The sequence below is a fragment of the Eutrigla gurnardus genome (assembly GCF_963514095.1).
Source record: "Eutrigla gurnardus genome assembly, chromosome: 9".
Classification (NCBI taxonomy): domain Eukaryota; kingdom Metazoa; phylum Chordata; class Actinopteri; order Perciformes; family Triglidae; genus Eutrigla; species Eutrigla gurnardus.
In genome coordinates, this window is record NC_139923.1 from 18382184 (window position 1) to 18403598 (window position 21415).

At 42.6% G+C, this 21415-nt stretch overlaps 1 protein-coding gene across 3 annotated transcripts in view; it reads right to left on the reverse strand.

The window, feature by feature from the left end:
- scaper (S-phase cyclin A-associated protein in the ER) overlaps window positions 1–21253 on the reverse strand; it is a 56410-nt gene extending 35157 nt beyond the window's left edge. Inside the window, exons 1-19 of one of the 3 annotated variants that reach the window (XM_084017703.1) lie at window positions 20977–21253; window positions 16801–16918; window positions 14971–15047; window positions 14198–14395; window positions 11670–11770; window positions 11131–11247; window positions 10476–10603; window positions 9323–9609; window positions 8494–8838; window positions 6868–7035; window positions 6706–6772; window positions 6502–6619; window positions 6063–6174; window positions 5485–5625; window positions 5030–5185; window positions 4795–4937; window positions 4523–4604; window positions 4285–4437; window positions 3049–3156 (exon numbers count right to left, since the gene is read on the reverse strand). In XM_084017703.1, coding sequence (XP_083873829.1) covers window positions 3049–3156; window positions 4285–4437; window positions 4523–4604; window positions 4795–4937; window positions 5030–5185; window positions 5485–5625; window positions 6063–6174; window positions 6502–6619; window positions 6706–6772; window positions 6868–7035; window positions 8494–8838; window positions 9323–9609; window positions 10476–10603; window positions 11131–11247; window positions 11670–11770; window positions 14198–14395; window positions 14971–15047; window positions 16801–16918; window positions 20977–21144 — 2787 coding nt within the window. In that variant the 5' untranslated portion in view covers window positions 21145–21253. Of the gene's footprint in view, window positions 1–3048; window positions 3157–4284; window positions 4438–4522; window positions 4605–4794; window positions 4938–5029; window positions 5186–5484; window positions 5626–6062; window positions 6175–6501; window positions 6620–6705; window positions 6773–6867; window positions 7036–8493; window positions 8839–9322; window positions 9610–10475; window positions 10604–11130; window positions 11248–11669; window positions 11771–14197; window positions 14396–14970; window positions 15048–16800; window positions 16919–19816; window positions 20126–20976 lie in introns of those variants that run through there. The other 2 variants (XM_084017704.1, XM_084017705.1) reach the window with 2 other exon arrangements.
- Window positions 21254–21415: the final 162 nt, after the last annotated feature.

The following is a 21415-nucleotide window of genomic DNA, read 5'->3' on the forward strand; positions in this document are numbered from 1 at the left end:
TGTGGGATGCCATACCCGCTGGTCACAAGTGTAGCTAATACACCTGCTGCCTGAATAGGGGTTTTTCACTGAGGGTTGTAGGAAAAACAGGTGTTCGAAGGTCGACGAAAGCAAATTTTTTACCATTTTGAAATCCTATTTTTTTAAATGAGCTTCTTACTGTAAGTTTGAACAAGTCTGGTTATACTACAATACAAATATATTGTTTTCTTTTATTGTCTTTTTTCAATGGTCTGATTATACCAAACCAACACAACCCTAATTATGTAATTTGATGTAGTTTTTGGGTGAGAGAGAGAGAGAGAGAGAGAGAGAGAGAGAGAGAGAGAGAGAGAGAGAGAGAGAGAGAGAGAGAGAGAGAGAGAGAGAATATTATTAATGGTTTACATTTGATTGTTGGACTTTTAGTAATTAATAATACATATTATGGAGAAATGTAAGATTTTAAGGAGATTAAATGCTGATCAAGAAGTTAAGTTATAAATAAGTTGGTAACTAACTTAAAGAAATAATTTAGTCTTGGGGACGCGGATATCTGTGAGTGAGACTATTATGTTTCCTTGGAAGGGCGTGAGCGTCTGTATTTGTATGTGCACACCTCTGCCCTCTACTCCATGACACTGCAGGTCGCTCATGACGACCGTAGCTGTCCCTCTCTTGGGAGGCAGCTGTTCAGTAATCTCTCTGAGAGGCTATCCAGTGCATGAGCCACTCACCTAATGGAATTTTTTCAGTAACACATCCAAAACATCTTTGCAAAAAAGAAAGAAAAAAAAAAATCACACTGGTAACATAAAAGGATACCTGAAGCATTAAGCTGCCAAATATAGCAAAAATGCTGACGTTCAGACTGTGCAAGCAAATAAATATATAATGATGACATCCCATTTCCTGTTGCTAGGAGGCGAGTCTGAATGGAAGTTGTGTAGACTTTGAGTGTTTGAGGCGATCAGACGCGGTGACAGACAGGCGTCTACCACGGAACCGTTGCAACAAAGCAGCAAACGCGCTGGCCTAAGGGCATTGCTAATGCACAATACCACAGATTGCCTCTGGTGGGAGTAATCTGATAGCACTCAACACATCTCTCCCTTTCCCCCCGACACAAAAAAACCTATACAGATCTAAAAAGGCAGCAAACACAAAAACAGATTACATGGGATATGTTCATCCACGGCCTCTATTGTCACATACAAAGGCCTGAGAGGTAGGCTTTCCATTTGGCGTGAAACAAACAGCTGGATTTCATGTTGGCTACTCGGGACGATACGCTGTATTGGGTTACCATCACTATAGTGGTTTACATGACATTTTTGTATTAAACCGCATACTATCAGTGACATTTAAGGAGGGGACAAGTCGCTCAAAGACAAAAAACTGAAAACTATTCATTGGCTGTCTCTTACAACAGCAGCTTCACTGCTATGACTAGACAAATGTCAGATTTCTAAACGTAGTGGGAAGGGAGAGGCTAGTCAGCTGGATATTTCATCAAGGTTCTCAATTTTTGGCTATCAGGGCAGCTTTGACTACGAGACCTTTATTACTATTCTTTGGGAGGTCAGCTCTGAATGATCCCTTCTGCTGCCGGGTGATTCCTTCATTGGCCACTGAAGGCAAGCAGGACAGACGAACAGTTTTTCCTCAGAGAAGCCACCGCGTTTTGAGCCGTCACGTCTAAAGGTGATCAATAAATAAAGTCCTAATGTCAGAAGCCACGCGTCTTGGATATTACCTGCATAATTTTAAAACCAGGGCAGATGGTGGACGTAAAGAGCAATTGCAATTGTCAAGAACTCTCTCCCATACATCGATCCTACCCTGTTGATAATCATTGTATTTTCAATTTAATTCACAAGTCACAATGTGAGGAAATGACTAAATGTGAAGGCACAGGGCATCTGCCGCCCGCTTCAGCCGAAAAACTATGGAGTGACCTCTGCACAGTTGAACCAACCATCTTCATTTTAATTAAAAATCTTTCATTGCAAGGAAGAGTTATGGAGCCGCAGTCTGGAAAATAGTTGGCAATGGCATGAATGAAATAGTGGATACCAAAATTAGGTTTGATATAAATAACAAGGGGCCACATAAGTCTATCTAAACAAAGTCTCAAAGGCGTAGAGCTGTTGGACAGCTTAATGTTCTTTCACATAGAATAAGAAAAAGTAGTTCCCGACATCTACATATTATCTATTAGAGAGAGGACAATGACTAATAGCCCATTCCAATAATAACACACTTAATACAAACTGTTCACATTAAGATTTATCTAGATGCAGAACAGCACAAGGATGACTTGGAGTTCAGCCAGGGCTTGAACTTTGACTGAAAGGTATTGTTAAAAAGACAATATGCAAGGTGGGAAATGGCAATTCCTCAACATGATGGTTATTGGTAAAACTCTATTATACGGAAAGAGACATATTGCAAATGAGTATGAAGTAGTGCTCATATATGGACTGTTTATAGTGCTATATTGGTGAAGTGCTTCGCTCCATTCCCTTGTTTATCACACTGTCAAACAGGGAAAAAATGACCTGCATTTGGAAAGAAAATGATTTAGAGGAAAGGAAGGAGGGGGTATCAATTATTCCCAGCTGAAAAAAGCTTTGAATAAAAGGAGCTGCTGGGGCCAAAGGTGCTACCTATAGTACCAACAGTTGTCAGCCTCACAATGAGGACCGCTGAAAAGCCAATCTCATATTGCAGCCTGAGAGGTTACCTTGCATTAACGAGCTGCCTTCCCATGGAAAAGCGCTCCATGACAAAAACAGCCTGGAGACAAGGGGGTGATGTCACCCCTCCACCGAAGCACTGAACCCTAACTGTGTACATTTCAAGGTCCATTTGCAATCGCACAAAAGGCAGCAACGGAGCCGTGGCAGTAAACAAGGGGATGCATCAACAATAATAATGACCACGTCATAAAAGACAACCGCGATGTCTCTTTGTCTTTTTTACATGACACATGCGGCAGTACGCCATTATTCCTTGACAGGATGAGTGGGCTGTTTGTTCCTGGCGGGGTGTGTGGGGGATACGCACCACTTCCTCGTCGGAGAGCTCCCGTCCCTGGATGCTGCTACTGTCTCGCACAGCCTGTTGGTGCCTCTTGCCCTTGGTGTGGCTGAACAGGTGCACCTCTGAGGTAATCTGCAAACACAAACACAGTGGTCAGAGGTCACTCCGGCGGACACAATGGAGACTGAGGCAGGAAAGGGTCAACAGAGCCCCATGGGACTCTGGTGAAACGATATACCACATGGGCTTTTTAAACGGGACATGACCCGTCTCTCCTGAAACTCAGTTTAAAGCAAAGACTATGGAAAGGAAATGTGATGTTATGTGTAACTTGGCGATACAGATAGGATGCCTCTATGATTGTATTATGTTGTTTTTTAAGCTACTAATTGATCTTACAGCAACAGTGTAGACAGGGAAACCGTTAAACTCTTCTGTGATCTTAATACTAAACAAAGACAATTTCAATGTTTTAAAAAAGAAAGAAGAGATTATAGATACGAGATATGCTTAATTTTCTTGCCCTATATTACAACTCAATCAGATATAGGCAAAGAGAAGATGTGAACGAGATGTCTAAATAAAAGCTCTGAGAAATGGCCACAATAACAGGCAGGTGTAAAGCAAGCAGTGTTGTTCTCCCATCCCTGGAAACCAGCCCATTTAAAATGGTTTGTGTTTTAATGTCATTAAATGAAGTGCTTGCAGCTGACCCACCCGTGATCCCTGGTGTCAGATGCTGGCCAAGGTCATCCAACATTTTAACAAGATTCCCTCTTTCAACCCCAACCCTCCTCTTTATCTGACGCTGGTCTGAAGACTCAAGGTGTCCCACCCTTGTTGCTGCGGCAGTCCGTCTGCCAGAGATAAATATGTCTGCTTGTGAGTTTGTTGCCCTGACACTTGAAAAAGCATAATCATGCCCGGTCGTAAATCTCTGTTTAAGAGTACACATTTAATCAATGCAGTTAAATCCTCATTTAAATGTACCCTCTTCCAAAAATCCTCTGAATCACCTTCCTCAGCATTTTTATGTTTTAACAGCCTGTCAAATAGCACAGGGGGACTTTGCTTAGAGCTGTTCTGTTGCAGCACCTGTTTCTTCTTCTTTTCCTCACATCCAGGTAAGAAAAACACACATATCAGTTCAGGAGAGTAAGATAATTAAATGAAAGGATGGAGAAAATGACACCCCATTGGAAGGTAATCAATGGGACACCAACTTGAGCTCTGAGACTGACGGGTTGAAAGTGTACATACCACAACGCAGCACAGGGAGCAGTGTTTCTTGCGCTCGTACGGTGTAAGTTTGGGGGCGTAGTCTGTGTTAGCATGCCGACCACTGCTGAGCTCAGCAGCCTTCTCCTTCCTCTGCTCAATTTGCTCCATATGCCTGCGGCTGCTCTCATCATGCTGTGGAAGAAGCCAGAGATCGTCATATGGGGGGAACTGGGATCCCTATATGATGTCGGAAGGAAATGGCACGACATAAATTTACCTTCATCTGTATTTTCTTCTGCAGCTCCTCCATGGCTTCCTGCTGAGCAGCACTAAGGGCAGCCAGACGCTCCTCTCGATCCCTTCAAAGAGGACAAAGAAGAGCGGTGTGAAACAACTGCGTGTAAATAAATCTCACATTTATCATAGTTATAGTGACATCTATCAAATCAGCCACCTGTGTTCATATATATATATATATATATATATATATATATATATATATATATATATATATAAAAAAACACACTGAAGTGATTTGGGACTAAATACCTGGCCCTTTCCCGTGCTGCATCTTCTCGAGCCTTCTCCTTTTCCTGCCTCTGCTGTTCAATACGAGCCTCCTGCTCCTTCCTCCGCATCAGCAGCTCCTCCACCCGTGCCTGTCGCTCTGCTTCCAGGACCCGTTTACGCTCCTACAGAGGGAGTAGAAGGAGATTATTGAAGATGCACCTAAATGGGGAAATTGCGAGTGGAATAATTAAAAGTGAATGGGTTTGCGTAGCACCTGCACAGCCTCGTCTCTGGCCTGCTTCTCCTCCTGTCTCCGCTGTCTCTCCTCCTGCAGCTCGTTGAGGCGTTGCTCATACTCATTTAACTTGGCCAGAGCATCATGCCTCTTGTTTTGGGCTTCCAGAGTGTTGATGAATGCGATTTCATTCACCTATATAGAGAAATATACTCATGACTGAGGATATAAACACGCACAGAGAATATAATATGTGACTAAACATAAATGCATATCCATATTTGCAGACATCTCTAGCCTAAATATTGTAACATTAAGTTCAATAGTTTTGCTAGAATCAATCAGACTTACATAACCAGTCCACAGCACTATGTTATTAAGGGACATTATTTATATATGAATGCAATTTAACACTTGTGAAAAAGGTACAACTGCAAATTCACAAAATCGCTTAGCTATCACAAGTATATGGTTCCTGCATTTCCCTCCTCTACCTTTGCCTCTTCTTCTTGAGCTTTCTTCACAATTGCCTGGAGCTGCAGCTCTCGCTTTAACTCTGCGTGTAGCAGCTTTTCCTCCATCATCCTCCGGCGCTGCTCCAGCAACTCCTCCTTCCATTTCCTCACCTCCTTCTCCTGCGGAGAGTGAAGAGTGAGGCGCATGAAAATTAAAAAAAAAGGAATAATGTACATTATGAAGGACAATGCATACAGTGGATGCTCAATCGGCTGCTATCCTTTCCAGTGTGTGCACATGGGATTTAATGCAAATATACACCACTTTATGTTTATGTTTTTATGTGGTTAATCCTGATTTATTCGAGGACCAACTCTTCTTGCCATGGCCTGGAGAACAAAAAAAAAAACTTCATAAAAGGCTGTTGATTTTGGCCAGGGGTCTCTCTCATGGCCGGCTGTGGCAGCTGGCCTGGATGAAACTGGAGGGGGTTATAATATTTAGTGATTCTATTAGGCAGTGTGCTGACAAAACCTCTCGTTAAGAGCCAGGCTGGGCTTGGCTCGCATGGAGTTTCTTCAGGGTGCTTTCCGTCAACTCGGCATGTCTTACTCACCCTCTCCAAAAGCTTCAGCATTTTGAGCGCCTTTTCCTCCCGGAGTTTGTCCCTCAGCTGCTGCGCCTTCAGCTGTTTCTCCTCATGTTTCTTCTTTGATTCGGCGATGGTTCTGTCAAAAACATGGAAACAACTCATTCATCTCAACCTGCTTATCAACAAAGGCAGACGTGGACCCTGATAGGCACTAGGGCCTGTTTAGACGTGGGTGGTAACCTAAAATTAAGAAAGAGAGGTCATATGTAGTAAGTGGGCCTTTGACTCCCAGGCTCCTGGGTTAAATCCTTGTAAAAACTAAGGTGAGGGGATTGTAAATGAGCAGATTGAGGTGCTGTTCAAGAGCTGATTGCTAATTATAGTGTGTTGATACTGTCAATGTGTGTTAGAAATAAATGAAGCAGATTTGCTTCATTCACTGCATAATGAAAATGTTCTGCACCTTTTGCGTGACGGCGAGGACAATTTCTCATGCATGTGGATCCCATGTCCAGGAGGCCGAGCGGGTTCTTCTTCTACTATGTCCCCCCATGAGGTACTCTGACGCCATGGCTCACGAGCTACAGGAGAAACGAGCACGTCAGTGTAATGTATGCCATTACAAAGAATGACAGCTCAGTTTTCATTTAGATGATGAGGTCCATACCGTCGTAATCTGCCAGCATGTCGGTCCAATCGATATTGACTCCACAACTTCCGTTGCCAATACTAGCCTGTGGTGAACATTTGTGCCGTTTACATGTCAACATATAATGAAGTAAAAACCAAACCAAACATTTACAGTATAAATGAGAACGACTCATCTTACAGAGAAGTCACTTTCGTTGTCGGTCTCCAGGTCGTTGTTCTCGGCCTGAATCTCTCTGGTCAGCTGTTCTTCCTCAGCAATAGCACTGGCGATCGCCTCCTCGTTGGCCTTCTCCAGTCGGTCGGCAAGCTCCTCTTTTTTGGCCAGGACCTCTGCCATAGACTGTGGCTGAACACACGGCACAGATAGCACCTCACACACACAGCATTTCACACTTCATATATGTTGAGTTCATTCAAACAAACACCGAGTAACCAAAAACCTTATTGTATTATAATATACCTGTTTTTTTAATGTCATTCTGACATGTCACAATAAATTTAAAAAAAGCAGGTATAAATAGTAAAATGAATGAAAGCTGCATTCCATTTAGCTAATTCAGGTTCTGGTGTTTTGCATGCTGCTCACTTTCACATTCTTCCGACTTGGACACTCGGAGAGAAAAGTGCCTTCATTACATGTACCTAGTTTTTTTTTTTTTTTTTAGGCGTTTCTATACTTTTGCCCCTCCCTATATGTAAATTATGTTGATTAATCATTCAAAACCTATAATTATAATGCAGCATATCCCATCTACTAAGAGAGCAGGTGTTACTATTCCTCTTGTCAATGAGTGTAAATTATGAAATATCTTAACAGAGAAATTAAAATAATTAAATATTGCTATTTAATGTATTCAATGTGTAGAACCTGCAATAGTACATTTTAGCTTCCGTGCTGTTGTTCTGATTTATACCCGATTGCACCATATAAAGACCGAGGGGAACACCATATCAACCCAATCACAGTTTGTAGCACACAATCATCACAAGAATCACAAGTGAGGAAGCATTCAAGAGTCATGCAGGCCACGTTTACCATGAGGATGAAGAGATGGCGGAAGGAGGCAACTGATGGTTTTGCGCTGGGAATCCATTTACTTTAAGTATTTTGGGATTTTTCATGACATGAAAATAATAACATTTACATTTACATTTAGGTCATTTAGCAGACGCTTTTGTCCAAAGCGACTAATAAGGGAATGACTCACAGATTACTCCTGAGCAGCAAGTAGGTTAAAATGTTCTGGATATGAATCTGATCACAAGTGTTGCCTGGAAAAGGCCAAAGACTAGACTGATAAATTTGAGGCCAAAAAGCTTTCAATGCAGATTTTCCACATTTTCATTCACAAGAGGTGTTTTCATTTTCGATTAAGTATACAGAGCTCTGTGTTAACACACACTCCATGATGCTTAATAATACCTGATGTAGGCGGACATTGTTTGCCTAACATCTGACCCACGGTTGACTACAACCTGGAAAACTGTTCGGTGGTATTCTTTTTTTTTTAATACACAAAATTTGGTGGAAGAAGTGACCAAAATAACTAAAACAAGTTGAGAGATTAGTTTTGGGCAACACCCTAGGAGCACTTTGCTCAAGTACAAAAGTCTACTCACAGCTATTCTTCACAGTGAACGGCACTATAACAACACTACACAGAGCTATGCAGTTTTGCCTGCACATTTGGTCTGGAGGTTTCTTAAGATTGACTTTGTTTTGGCGGCGAAGTACCCTTGGGGATGCCGGCCCGCCCCCTCCCTCCCCTCCCCTCCCTCTGCTCCTCCATCTCTCAGCACTCACAGTAGAAAGCTCTGTGGAGTCCAGCACACTCTCCAGTTTCACCGCTGCCACGGGAGTCTCAGCCTGTCCTGGAACAGATGTGGCCGTGCCCTGCGACGCGCCACCCTCAGCCCCAATGTCCCCCAAGGCCAACAGTGCACCAAGCCCATCCGTCTGGGGAAGGTCTGGGGATGTGGAGAGGGCCAGAGCTGGGACTGATAAGGTAATGTCTGGTGGTGGGACTGTGGCCGAGGATTGGGGGGGCTCTGGGGCTTGGGAGGGGGTAGGAACTCGTATGGGGGGAGGTGCGTCTTCACAGGGTGCGTCGACACACTGCCCCGAGTCTTGCACACTCTCTGCTGGGGGCTGCACCGCACAAACACACGCAAACCCAATTAAAAACATGCATATTTCAAGCAATTTATGAGAGCAATAACAAACAAAGAAACCCAAAACACAGTCAATACACATAGCTGAAAACACAAATCATGCAGGAAAGCTAGTACTGACATGCCGTAAATATCCGATCATGATCAAGATAAGCCGATATATTGGAAATACTCAACCGATGGCTTTAACACACTCTTACCATGTGTGTCTTGAGGCATCGACACAGTATTTATTTCATGAGAGTGAAAATGGGTTTTCTGCCTCTGAAATGTCAGTGTACAATCAATCGCCTTAAAGTTGATATGCCTGTCTGGACAGTATGTCTATGAATACCAAGGAGCCCAAAACAAAAACAAATGTGGCTGATAAAATGGTCTAGTGTTACTCTGCTCCTTGTGAATAATTGATATCCAGGGACTGCTCTGGGAGAGAGATGTCACAAGGTACTGAACCTCCGTACCTCCATCACGTTCCCGTTCTCCGGACATCCAACCTTCTCCATGGGGTCAAGATCCACAGGGACCGGCTGCTCAGAGTCCTGTTGGGTCGTGTCCTTGTCCGGCGGGCACTGACGACAGAGTTGTTGCTCCTCCTTCGGTGGTGGCTGGGACTGGTCATTGTTGTGGCCGTCCTGCTTTGGGGTGACATGAGCTAAGACAGGAGTGACCTTGGCAACGATAGCAGCCGAGCGAGGTTTGGCAGTACGTCCTCGCTGGACCGTCTCCCAGCCCTCAGCATCCTTTTTACCTGAAAAACACAAGAGGTACTAAGGGTTTTTCCTGCATATAGAGAATTACGATGCGGCTGTCTTTATAAAAATCCGTCCCACCTCCAGCTCTCTTTAGTTGTGTTTCCCCCCCACTTTATCTAATACAAAAGTTCAGATATATCTGTCAAAACTGGTGTTAGTTCATTTTAGTAGCCTACATTTGAGAACATGACATAAAAGTATAAAAGTGGCTTGTGTGAAAGGGGATTACCGTTATTTTATATATTATGATTATTATACTTATCATATTTTTAAAATGCTTCACAAACATCTACCTTTGCGAAAATAATATTTTGTCAGCAGAACCCATTTGTTTTACAATCCGTTTCATATATCAGTATGCGTAGCTTAACCATGTCATATGATATGCTATTTCAGGACACAGAACAAATATTACTACATAGAAGACAACAGATAATGAAAATTAACATTTCTAGGAATTAACAATATGTAGGAATTCCCATTCAATTTTATTTATATAGCCCAATATCACAAATTTGCCTCAGGGGGCATTAAAATCTATAGGACCCTTGCATTAGATAAGGAAAAGCTCCAGAGAAAAAAAAACTTGACGAAGGGGGGAAAAAAACACTTGTATTGTAAATGTATATTTTCTTCAACCATATAATGATTTTGCTTGAGCAAGTTGAAGGCTCACCGCTACAGTACACGGGCACACGTGTGCACATGATCAGTGTGGTTCCACCTCCATCTCATTTTGAGCAAGGGAAAACCCTGCAGCCGCGTCAGTCAAGGAGAAGAAGCGTTACTGCGCTCTTCGCGTTTGAAGGAACGGCGTTCTTTCAAAGTGCATTCTGGGTCTGTGCAGGAGGAGAATTCTTACCCAGTTTTTCTACTGGAGCGGTGGCCGGTTGACTGGAGCTTGGGACGTTCTGAGTGCTCTTCACACGGTCCGCCCAGCTGGGGCCTGTGTGGGCGAGCCGGACTGCAGCCAGATTGGGTGGCGGACCGCTGAATGAGACACACAACATCAAGCACAAGAACAAACAAATGTGCACCTGAACAACGTAACCTTTACTGTTGGTAGGTATGATTTTCAATTTGATCAAACTAGTCCGTCTAAGATGCTTCGGCAGTCTAAAGACTGTCAGTGCCTGGAAACGGGCCTTCATCATGATCAATATCCATTTCCTGCAGCATCCGATTACAGAGCGGTGCACATATTGAACCGATGCTTCAGCAGTCTTTAACTGACACTTTCATCTACACCTTCCACTCATTCTGTGGCCAAAGAGTGAGAGACTCAACAAATTGAATTAAACAAATGCTTCACCATCAGGAATCAATGGCTGTATTGTTAGATTACGTAGTGTGCATTTTCTAACCCCTTTAAAAAAAAAACAGGCATCGTTTCAAAATATTGATTGGTTCAAAACAGGATACCTTATGATACAAATTTAATCAAATAGAATGCTGTGATCCCTAATGGGGTTTTGGTGCAGCGTACGATGAGAGATAAAGACAGTAAGAGAGCTTACACAAAGTTGAGGACGCGACGTGCACCTGGCGAAGGAACCATTCTGTCCGCCGAGGGGCTTGGCATCACATGGCGTCCCGGAGACATCTTACGCACCTCCCAGGCTAAAGATGTGGGCCTGAACAAAGTGAAAATGGCAAACGCTACTTAACCAACACCAACTATAATTCCTACTTGCCAAACACGCACAGACCTGGCTCACACTTTGGAAAATCAGTTAAATGGCTTATTCGCTTGCAGTGATCTACAATAAATTGAGCATCTAAAGGTTTCAGGTTGTCTTATTGATTAACAGTATGTTTTAAATGAACACATTGCGAGGTAGCACATCGACTCAGTCAATTTCCGATTGCAGTGGTCACTGTGTTAAAGAGAAGCCGATAGACTCTCTTTGAATTAAAGCCAAGCCTATTGATCCTTTCCGTTTGTGTCTCGAATCCAGGGACCAGACATCGGCACTTCCAGTTCCACCTCAGGGAGCAGTTGTAACATGGGGAGTGAATGAGAGTGAGGGGTGAAGAAAAATGAAGTGACGATCACCTGTTCTGGGCATCCGTTTTCTCTAACTTCTCCTGAAGCTGGATCCAGTCAATGAGAGCTTTGAAATCTCGTACGTAGTTGTCCAACATCATCAACACCTCCTGAAAACAGTAGTTACAGTGACAGGATGGAGAATGATTACGCAACACAAACATGAACAATCAAAAGGTAGGTTGACACACATGCTTCAGTCTATTTCCATTCAGTGACGATAAAATGCGGCACTCAAACACTCGAAACATAGAACAAAACTTGACTTCATGTAACAATGTTTTCTTAGATTTTGTAATGTTTTCAGTATATCTCTACTTTACCTCTTCCTAGTAAGTTAGTATTTTCTATTCAGGGCTTGTGATATTAACATTTTCAACAGTTAAAAACGTTCAGGGAACTTTAGTAGATCAAGGGTGATGCTGTCAAGCAAAAGCTGGCCCCCACATATTCATGTGCAAAGACGAAATGTTGCCAATTATGTCTTCTTCCATTTATCTAAATAGAAGTATTTAGAAACTAACCTTTTTTGTCAGAGTTAGGTCTTGACCTCTCCTGTCATGTTTTTTTTTTTTTCATTATCATGATTTAATGAAGTCTTGTGTGTGTGGAAATAAAATAAAAAAGAGATCCAAAGTTTTGAGGAACAACAGAGGGCAAATTCCTTTCAGCAAATTCCTATTATCTGCACTTGAACCGACTCACAGCGTCGGTCGTCCAGACACGGTGGGCCGTGTGGAGCTTTTTCCCAGAGCTCTAATGAAACGCACACAACTGATTGATGGGGAGCGTGAAGGGAGTGGTAATTGAGAGTAAAGCTTCACAGTGCTTTTAGTTAATAGACAAGTCAGGCCAGTGAAAGATGTGTCCAGCAGCGGGTCTGCTGATTAGAGCTGGTTAACAGGCAAAGACCACCGCTATGGCGTGGCGTTCATTTGGTAATGAAGGTCAAGATGGAGAGGGGTTTGCTGCTCCTCTGACAGATAAACCAACAATGAGTGAAGGCACCGTAAAGTGCCTTTCAGCATGTTAACAGGCATACTTATCCAAATACAACCCTCACATAACATTTCATGATGAATGACAAAATGTTTAACCTTCCAGAGGCTTTGCCATAAAATAGGAGGGGCAGTAAAAGCCTATGGTCCATACATAGAGACAAGATTGAACAGGTACAACTACCTTAGAGTGACTGCCTTCTTGTCAATAATTAACAAATTGTTTGTGGGATTTTTTTGTTTAAAGTTAAACCATTCAAAAGCAATGAGCCCAATTAAAATATATATTTATAGATTAAAAGAAATTCAATTAGTTCGCCTCCAAGTGAACAGGAACGCCAAGTACTTTTCTAGCCTGGTCCGGGTGATACATCTAATAAATCAGGGATGGGATAAAGGAACAGTTGATAGGAACTAATTAGGCCTGGGGGCTGGGGGTTAAAGAAGTTAGGGCATTATTAATAAGCATATATGAATCATTCTGCTTGGGGAACAAATTCCCTGAGTGTGAAAACATATATCAACGCTGAGGTTCCCATTCAAACTTAAACAAAGCATTACAGGAACATAGTCTTGTCTGAGAATTAGACATCACTTCCTGATAATGGTTCCATTTATGCCTTATACATTTGTGGGTGTTAGCTATTTGTGTGAGAGCACACAATGCAGATTCCCCACAGCTACACTGGGGGTTTGTGGCCAGGGGCTATCAGAGCACTCTGCTTCCTCTCCAGATGACTCCATCATCTATCAGTGTCCATTAAACCCAAGCTGGGTGGGATGGGGAATTACGAACAGCGCCCAGCTCCATGGCCATTAGACAGCATTAGGGTGTAGAGAGATACAGTGGTATGAGGAGGGGGGGGGGGAAACACCGACCGGCCAGATGTCGGACACAGGCCAACCGACAACATGCTGATCACACCACAGGGAACTGTGCTGTGGCACTGACAGCAGGCCAACCACACCACAGGGAACTAGTGTACGGTACTGACCGCAGAACGTCACCAGAACCATGCTCAGCATAATGCAGCATGGCAGAAGAATCAATAAAACACACGACCGTCAAGATCATACCAATACGTCCCAGAGCAACATCACAGTGTCACGCTGCACCAAAACAAACACACAAATCCAAGAATCATGTCAAAAATGCTGTTAATTATATAAGCCACATGTAGACCAAAGGGAGCCAAAAACGGCCAACCTCCAATTCAGCAAATGCCTGACGAAAAACACAACACAAATACATATATTGTTTACGGTCTGTCATCAATATTCGGTCTGGTCAGTCAGGCCCAAGAGAGAGTCCTGTGATAATTCTTTCACCAGCAAGCCTTCAGAGAGCCCCTCTGACATAAAGCAGATATCAAGAGGAATGTAAGCTGTGAGGGAGATATTTCTTCTTTTTTTTTATCTCAAAGTCCCCCTCTAGTGGTCATAAATCCTAACACCCTTCATGAAGCCACTGATCTGAAACTAGTATTCACATGTCTACCTGGGTCATTTTTTTTTCTCTCTCTTTAAAAGCAGACTAACCTTGCATTCTACGACACTCTGATCAGATTCACAGGTGACGTAAATCTCGTCCACAGCCCGACGCAGGTTGTCAAAGAGGAAAGCCCAGTAACGTGCTCGCAGGTCCACCTTACGGGGCTGTCTGGCTTTGGTGGGACTCTTCTCTGTCCCCTTGTCCAACGAGGCACCAGCTGTGCCTTTACTTTCCACACCAGCATTCTGGGGAGACAACGTTTGGACCAAACATTATTGATACAAATGACAAACTCATTGCAGTGTCATGCTTTTCAGCTATTGCATGCCTTATATTGCCAATCATGCATATAGATGAGCATATTGGGACAGAATGAAAAATAAAATGAACATTTTACTAGCCCAGTGAGTGACAGATTGTTATTGGCAATAATTTTGCTATCACACAATTATATAATGTCCCATCTCATAAAATCCTCCTTGGAGCCTGCTGCAATCTAGCTCATATCTTTTTGCACATTTCGCAACCTTATGTAATAATATATAATGAACAAAAGGCTATATGCTGAAAATGAAGTTACGTTGGATTTTGGTCGGTAGCCACAAATGAATATAACGTCACAGACTACAGTTGCAGGCTAGGAGTGGTCACCTTTTTCCACTTTTCTTTTTAAACTCAGGTTTTCCAAGACTGACTTACAAAATGCAAAAACAGGGAGATTCATGACCATCACAGATCCACTTGCAGTGTGGGGGCAAAAGAAATAGATGACTTAGCTTGGTGAATGGTGCCCCCTAGTGGAAGAAAATGGCATACCAACCTGTTTCTTATTTCTCTGTTGCCCAGAGTTGATCCTCTGGGACCTGGCACTACCACTGGAGTTGCTTTTGGACTTTGCTATGGAGAAGAAAAATGACGCTTATACTGTGTAAAGCGGCAGATAAAATAATAATATTCAATAATCCTGATGAAGGTAACAATCGAACATGAATATGGGGTGATCATGGACAATTATTAAGCCGGTCACAGTAATGTGGTTTTAAATAGTTGTTGATAAATGTCATAAAAAGAGAAACAATGACTCTAATGGGAGCGTCCAAGGTTGACAGACTAGACAGAGAGTTCGACCAGCAATTCCAGTGTTCTGCAATGCAAAATTACTGTTTTTTGTCAAATGAGTTTGGTGGCTTTGACAAGAGCATAGATTGGTAAAGTCAACTTCAGTTACAGAAGTTTCAGAAAGAATGTTGAACACACTTAAGTTGAAATTTACCACCATCAGTCTTATTTTTTCTTTTCCATTTCAGGATTTCAAAAATGACAGCACTGTAAACGATTCAAAGCCTCTTCCAGAATATTCTATTGACCAAAAACCTGAACCACAGTATAACACAGGGTGGGCGAAATCATTCAGTTTAGAGACATATTTCTTTCGAATCTGTTAAAAAAAATGTATTTACATTTACATTTAGGTCATTTAGCAGACGCTTTTGTCCAAAGCGACTTACAATAAGTACATTTGTCAAAAGAAGGAAACAAAGAAACCACAACGTATCATTGCCGATAAAGTAAGAGCTAAAAATAGAACAAGTGTTAGGTCCTCATCTGAGTAAAGTAGTACTTCAAGACCAACAGTGCTACGATCAGAGTGCTATAGGTAAGGTTTTTTTTGGGGGGGGGGGGTGTTAGTGGGTCATGCTATGTAGAGTTGAGGTGAAGTCTGAACAGGTGAGTCTTGAGCCTTTTTCGGAAGATGGCAAATGACTCTGCTGTCCTGACATTGGTCGGGAGTTCGTATTTATTCCTTTTCGTTTCATTTCGCTACTTTCAGTCCTTTCAGTCTTTGTTCTGTAAAAGCATGCTACGCCTTATGTTCTGTAGGAATCAAATACGCTTGTTAATGACACCAACTTGCATTATCATAAAGAAATACGCTTACTAACAACTTTACTGCATTGCTAGTGCATTCATATAGGTAGATTATACCCAGTCAGCTCTGTTTTGGGCTTATAGGCAAAGGCAATCACAACAGTCATTGTTCGCCTCTAGGGGGCTATCAAACACGAGCAGCGGTTTCATACTTTGTCATCGAGTTATTAGCCTGAACTAATGTCCAAGTCATGACCAAGTTTCAGGGAATTTGAACTTCTGCTGCACAGACTTGTAAAATAAAGTCTAGGGAAGGAGCGAGATGGAAGATTGACATGAAAGAATCGTTCTCGTTCACTGAAAAGATTTGTTCAAAGACAAGCTCACAAACGACACATCTGTGCCACCAAAACATAATGTTCTTCTGCATGACAAAGGACCAGGCAGTTGTGTAAGCTTTAACCTACATAAGAGATTTTCAACACTCCTTTATTTATCAGTCTAGCCATGAGATAAGACATTTGTTCCTTCACAGACTGTGAACGGCATTACAAAATATGGTCACTGTAATACTCAAAATAAATGGCTGAATTTCTTCCATTGGCCCCAAGATATGAGAAATCAACAAAAGTAAACGTCAGCTGCAACACCTCCCACAGCACAATGAGGACCTAAACAATACAAATGTCATATTCCATTCACTTGTGATGTTAATGTGGCAATAATGTGAAGCCTAAATAAGAGCATGCGCAGAAAGTTTGATTTGCACGCAACTACTAACCTTCCTCCTCTTTGCTCTCGAGAGGCACGCTCCAAGCAATGAGGTTTCGAGCAGCACGGCCCTCTTCAGCAACTATCTTCCTCACCTTGTCATGGCTGTTGGAGCGCTGAAAAGATGCCTGCCGGAAAAAAAACAAAAAAACAGATTCAAAATCTGAAAGTTGAACTTTATCCAAGAGCCAAGGAGAGACGGTGTGGAGCAGCACAATATGAATCATGCCATATGTAAGAACACACAGAACAGAGAATAGATATGGGATTCATTGAGTTCAGGAAAACATGGACTCCATTTATCTAATTTCATGTATGTCAACTTGGAATGACTCATATTGCTCTCTTTATGTAGGAATGCAAGAATGGGTGGACCAATATGTGAAGCTGTGCCGCATCCGGCAATTCTGAGAAACATGATGTATAGGGGCACATATAGGGAATATATGCACAATAAAGCATCCTTAGGTTGCAGTCAGTTTAAAATACAAGTCTGGTCGTAGTCAAAAATCTCCTGAAAAGATCATCATGTACTGCCAATTCAGCCAACGCCTGATATATTGAAACTTAATCCTCTGTGCCATAGAACTCCATTGTTGTCCAAAAAACATTAAACAAACATTGATGAGCCAACCAGTTCGACTGGTTGTCAAATTCCTTCATTATAACAAACATGGGCACTGGAGCATTTTGAGTAATCCTACGTCTTTTTGCATCAAATATTCACCTGCGCACCACAACTGAAAATAGTCCCCAACAAATATGCACACGATAAATCCTGAAGAGTTACATTTGCTAAAAGAAATGACAGTTCCCGGCTGTATTAGGAAATTACTTAATTTTTTTCAAATGCAACCAAGTATTTATGATGCGCTACAGACAGAGTAGGGACGTTAGAAAGTAATAGACACAGACAAATTGGTTGTGATCTCCTAATGGATTTGCTAACCAGCTAACCAGTAACACAGCCTGAAGCATGGGTGGTGTTGCTATGGTTACCTCCATTTTAATACACCCCGCACACACATTTTGTGCAGCACTTCAAGTATATTTTACAGCAGAATAGATCTAAAAATATTTTCATACAAGCAAGTCAACGGTCTGCATTTATTGAAAGCATTATGATTTAAAACAGGTCACAACCTATCAAATTGTCTGTATATACACACACACACAAGTTAAATGTTTGTAGAAGAGGGATGATACACTTATCTGTACCTTTAAGAGGAAATTATAAATAGATAAAAGTACTAATTGTTATAAAAACGACTACTTTAAATCACTAACCCCTCCATTCAATAAAAAAATAGCACTGCTCAGTACAACATGACTCTATTGCAATATGTTGTTTCAATTATCCGTCCCATCCCTGGGGTGTAGCTGTGAGCAGGAGGTTGAAACTACAACACTGCACAAATTAAGTTTATGGGATAGCTCTGCTAGCACAGACTGACAAGAAACAGCTAGAGGCGAGAGCTCTGAACCCACTGTGTGCCCAGCATGCATCATGGTTGACCTACACATTGACTATGCATCAGTGGGCTTGACTGTAACATCGAGTGAAGCAGACACTATGAACCAAAATAAATGTTGCAAGAAGTCATTCATCCCATCCTTTACTTAAGGAACATAAAGATGTGCCCGTGATGAAACATGGCACCAACGACTCCCTGCATCCCTATCTCACTGTCACACAACAGTTTGAACAAACGGCTCATGCATTAATGCAGAGACCGAATCTGCTGAGCACCCGAGAAGCAATAACATCTACAACTCAATTTTATTTTATGCAATTACGCAGACAGAAAATACACTGTGTGCCAGACAGGCTACTTGAAATAATTTCCCTTGGTAATCTCGTATCTAAATATTCTGGCAATCTGGTTACAAAACAAAACAGAATCTAATACCTAGAGGCTTATCATTCGGGACCTTCCACTCCCTGTGTTCCCTCTCCCAGCAGAATAGCCTGTTCTGTACACTTCATAAATTATTTAGTCTAATGTTGACCAAGGACCAGAACAATTTTGGTTATTTTGGTCAGACAACTATAAGATGTGGTTTCAGACTTTAAAATAAATTATTACCTAAATCCAACACAAAAATCAAGAGGCAGTTCTCCTCTTAATAGCAAATGAGTCATGGAACAAACCGTTCTCCTTTTTCCTAGCTGTCTCTCACTAGCAACACTTCCAAGAAAGCTACAGCTATGCTTGAAACACACAATCCAAAACAAGAGGGATACAGTTTTGTCTTGTCCTAGGCTTTGAGAAACAAGCGATAATAAGGCCTTTATGTAACATAATATGTAACAACCTTCGCACACTATCCTTCAATGCCGCTGGAATATGAACATGACACATTAGGAGTCACACATGCAGAAACAGCATGCGTGTATTGGTCCGATACTATTTAATGTCCCAGAGGGAGATACCCAGCTGACCTACTTTTGTTGAGCAAAATTCTTCACGTCGAGTTGCCTGTGCTTTATTCGGCCAAGTACAAAAAAGACGACACAAAAGATAAAAGAATATCAAACAACAAAGGCCAAGCTAAAATTTGCAGAATCTAGTGACGTAGGTCAGCGTCAATGCACCATCTCACGTCCACAATTTGTAAATATTTACTGGATTTGGCAGCCATTTGATGACAGAGAAATGTTGTTGGAATACATTGCCTACTTACAACTGATAGCTGGCTAACTGTGTGCAGTCGACTGAGGCAAAAAAAAGGGCTAACAGTAACATTCTCTTGATCCACTCAACCAGCTGTAAACAAGCTGTCTCTTGGGCTGCACTGTAGAAAAATATGATACATTGTGGAGCATAACTCCTGTTTTATTCTCTGGCAAAGCAATCCATATTCACCAGAGAATGCTTATCTTCTAGACTGTGCTGAATAAGGGGCACGTATAAGGTTTCCCTTCTGGCAATGTCTACAAACAGACGCAAGTCGCAAGACAGTGGGTGAGATCTCGCTCATTAGGAGAGACACAGACAAAAATCAAAAGATTAGAGGATACATACAGAATAGAAGTACAGTCTGTAAGCAGGTTCCTCGTCCTGATCCACCCCTGACATACTTTTGCGGCCCACTTCAGGCAACCTGTTCCCCCTCACCAGCCCTGGCACTTGTGCAAGGTGACATCGTCATCTGACAGCAGGACCAAAAATAGACTCCTACTGTGTAGTCCACACTGCTATAGCAACTTGCCCAGCTGTGTCAACTCCTCTCCCAGTGGCGATTGAGAGAGACAAGTGCTCAGCGGTCTGTCAGCCCCGTCTCTCACTCTTGTCTGTAATCTAGCCTGAGCCCTCACTGCCCTGCAGAGTTTACAGCCATGTCTCAGGCCCCGACTCTCCGCTGCCCACTGCTCTCCGCCTGCCTGCCACACTCTTCTGCTCTCCGCTGCATGTAGCTTCCTATATTTACAGCTTCTCTTCTCTGCTTTCACTGCTCTGCATCAGAGCCCCCCCTCTCCCTCTCACTCTCTCTCTCCTTCTGCCACAGCACTACGCAGTCATGTGCACACATCAGGCCTGCCGCTCTGTGTTGCCAATGATGAGAGTATAGCTGCAGGCTCAGAGACAGTGTGTGCTAACGCAAGCCCGGCCATGCATTAGCTTCCCAGGGTGATGCTCTGGATGTGATTGGACTCGCCATCTGATGATTCATAGGTTGCTTGGGGACAAAACACACAAGCCCACATGGTCTGGCTGCCTACAAATTGTACAAAGTTGCACAGTCTGCAAGTAGAAGTTGGCACAAACAGGATAGCTTACCATGTGATACAGACTTGTCATGATTACTCTCAAGTTGCCCTGCTCAACACTCCCCCTGTCTTGCTAAACGAATGATCTGACTGCACATGTGTACACACAATCCCATGATGCATTGGCGTCCTCTCACAAATCTCAATTATCATCATTTGGTTAAAAAATGCATGGTGGTGCGGGTGGAAGTGCAAACGTTTCAATTATTTACCACTAGGGATGACAACTTGACACAGGTCACCCTTAAAAAAAACCTTTGCTGCTGTAACTGTCAACATGTATTAATCCATTCTCAATTGTCCAGTCACTTAGCTCAAACTAGCTAGGCGTGCACTGGAAATGTAATGCTCCAAACGTAATATACTGCTGTATTTTAGCTGTAATCAACCAGATTAAAAAATGCCATCACGTACCTTTAAAGCGGTTATGGATGCATTCTTGTTTTTGCCTCCTCCGTGCGAGGAGCCTGAGCTGTTGCTACCAGACCTCTCCCTCCCGTCCCCACCTTGGCTAACTCTCGGGCCGAGACGGTGCTGCCCAGCGCCACGCCGTCGTCCATCATGGCGGTTGTCTTTGGACATCGACACGCGGTAAATTCAACGTTCAGTCGGAGGGAAATGAAAGTCAGCGGCCACGGTTTTCTTGTTGTCAGAGTTGATGAAAAAACATGTCAGATAAAAACATGACAGCGAGGACAACCTAACAAAAGCAGGAAGTCTGTGAAATTTACTGGTGATGGGATTATCCAATGAAATCGCCGTAACGTTGACACGGCACAGGTGCCAGCCAATCGCGTACAATATAGTTTAGGTCAAAGGGCGGGACTTCGAACTGTCTACCATGGCAACCATG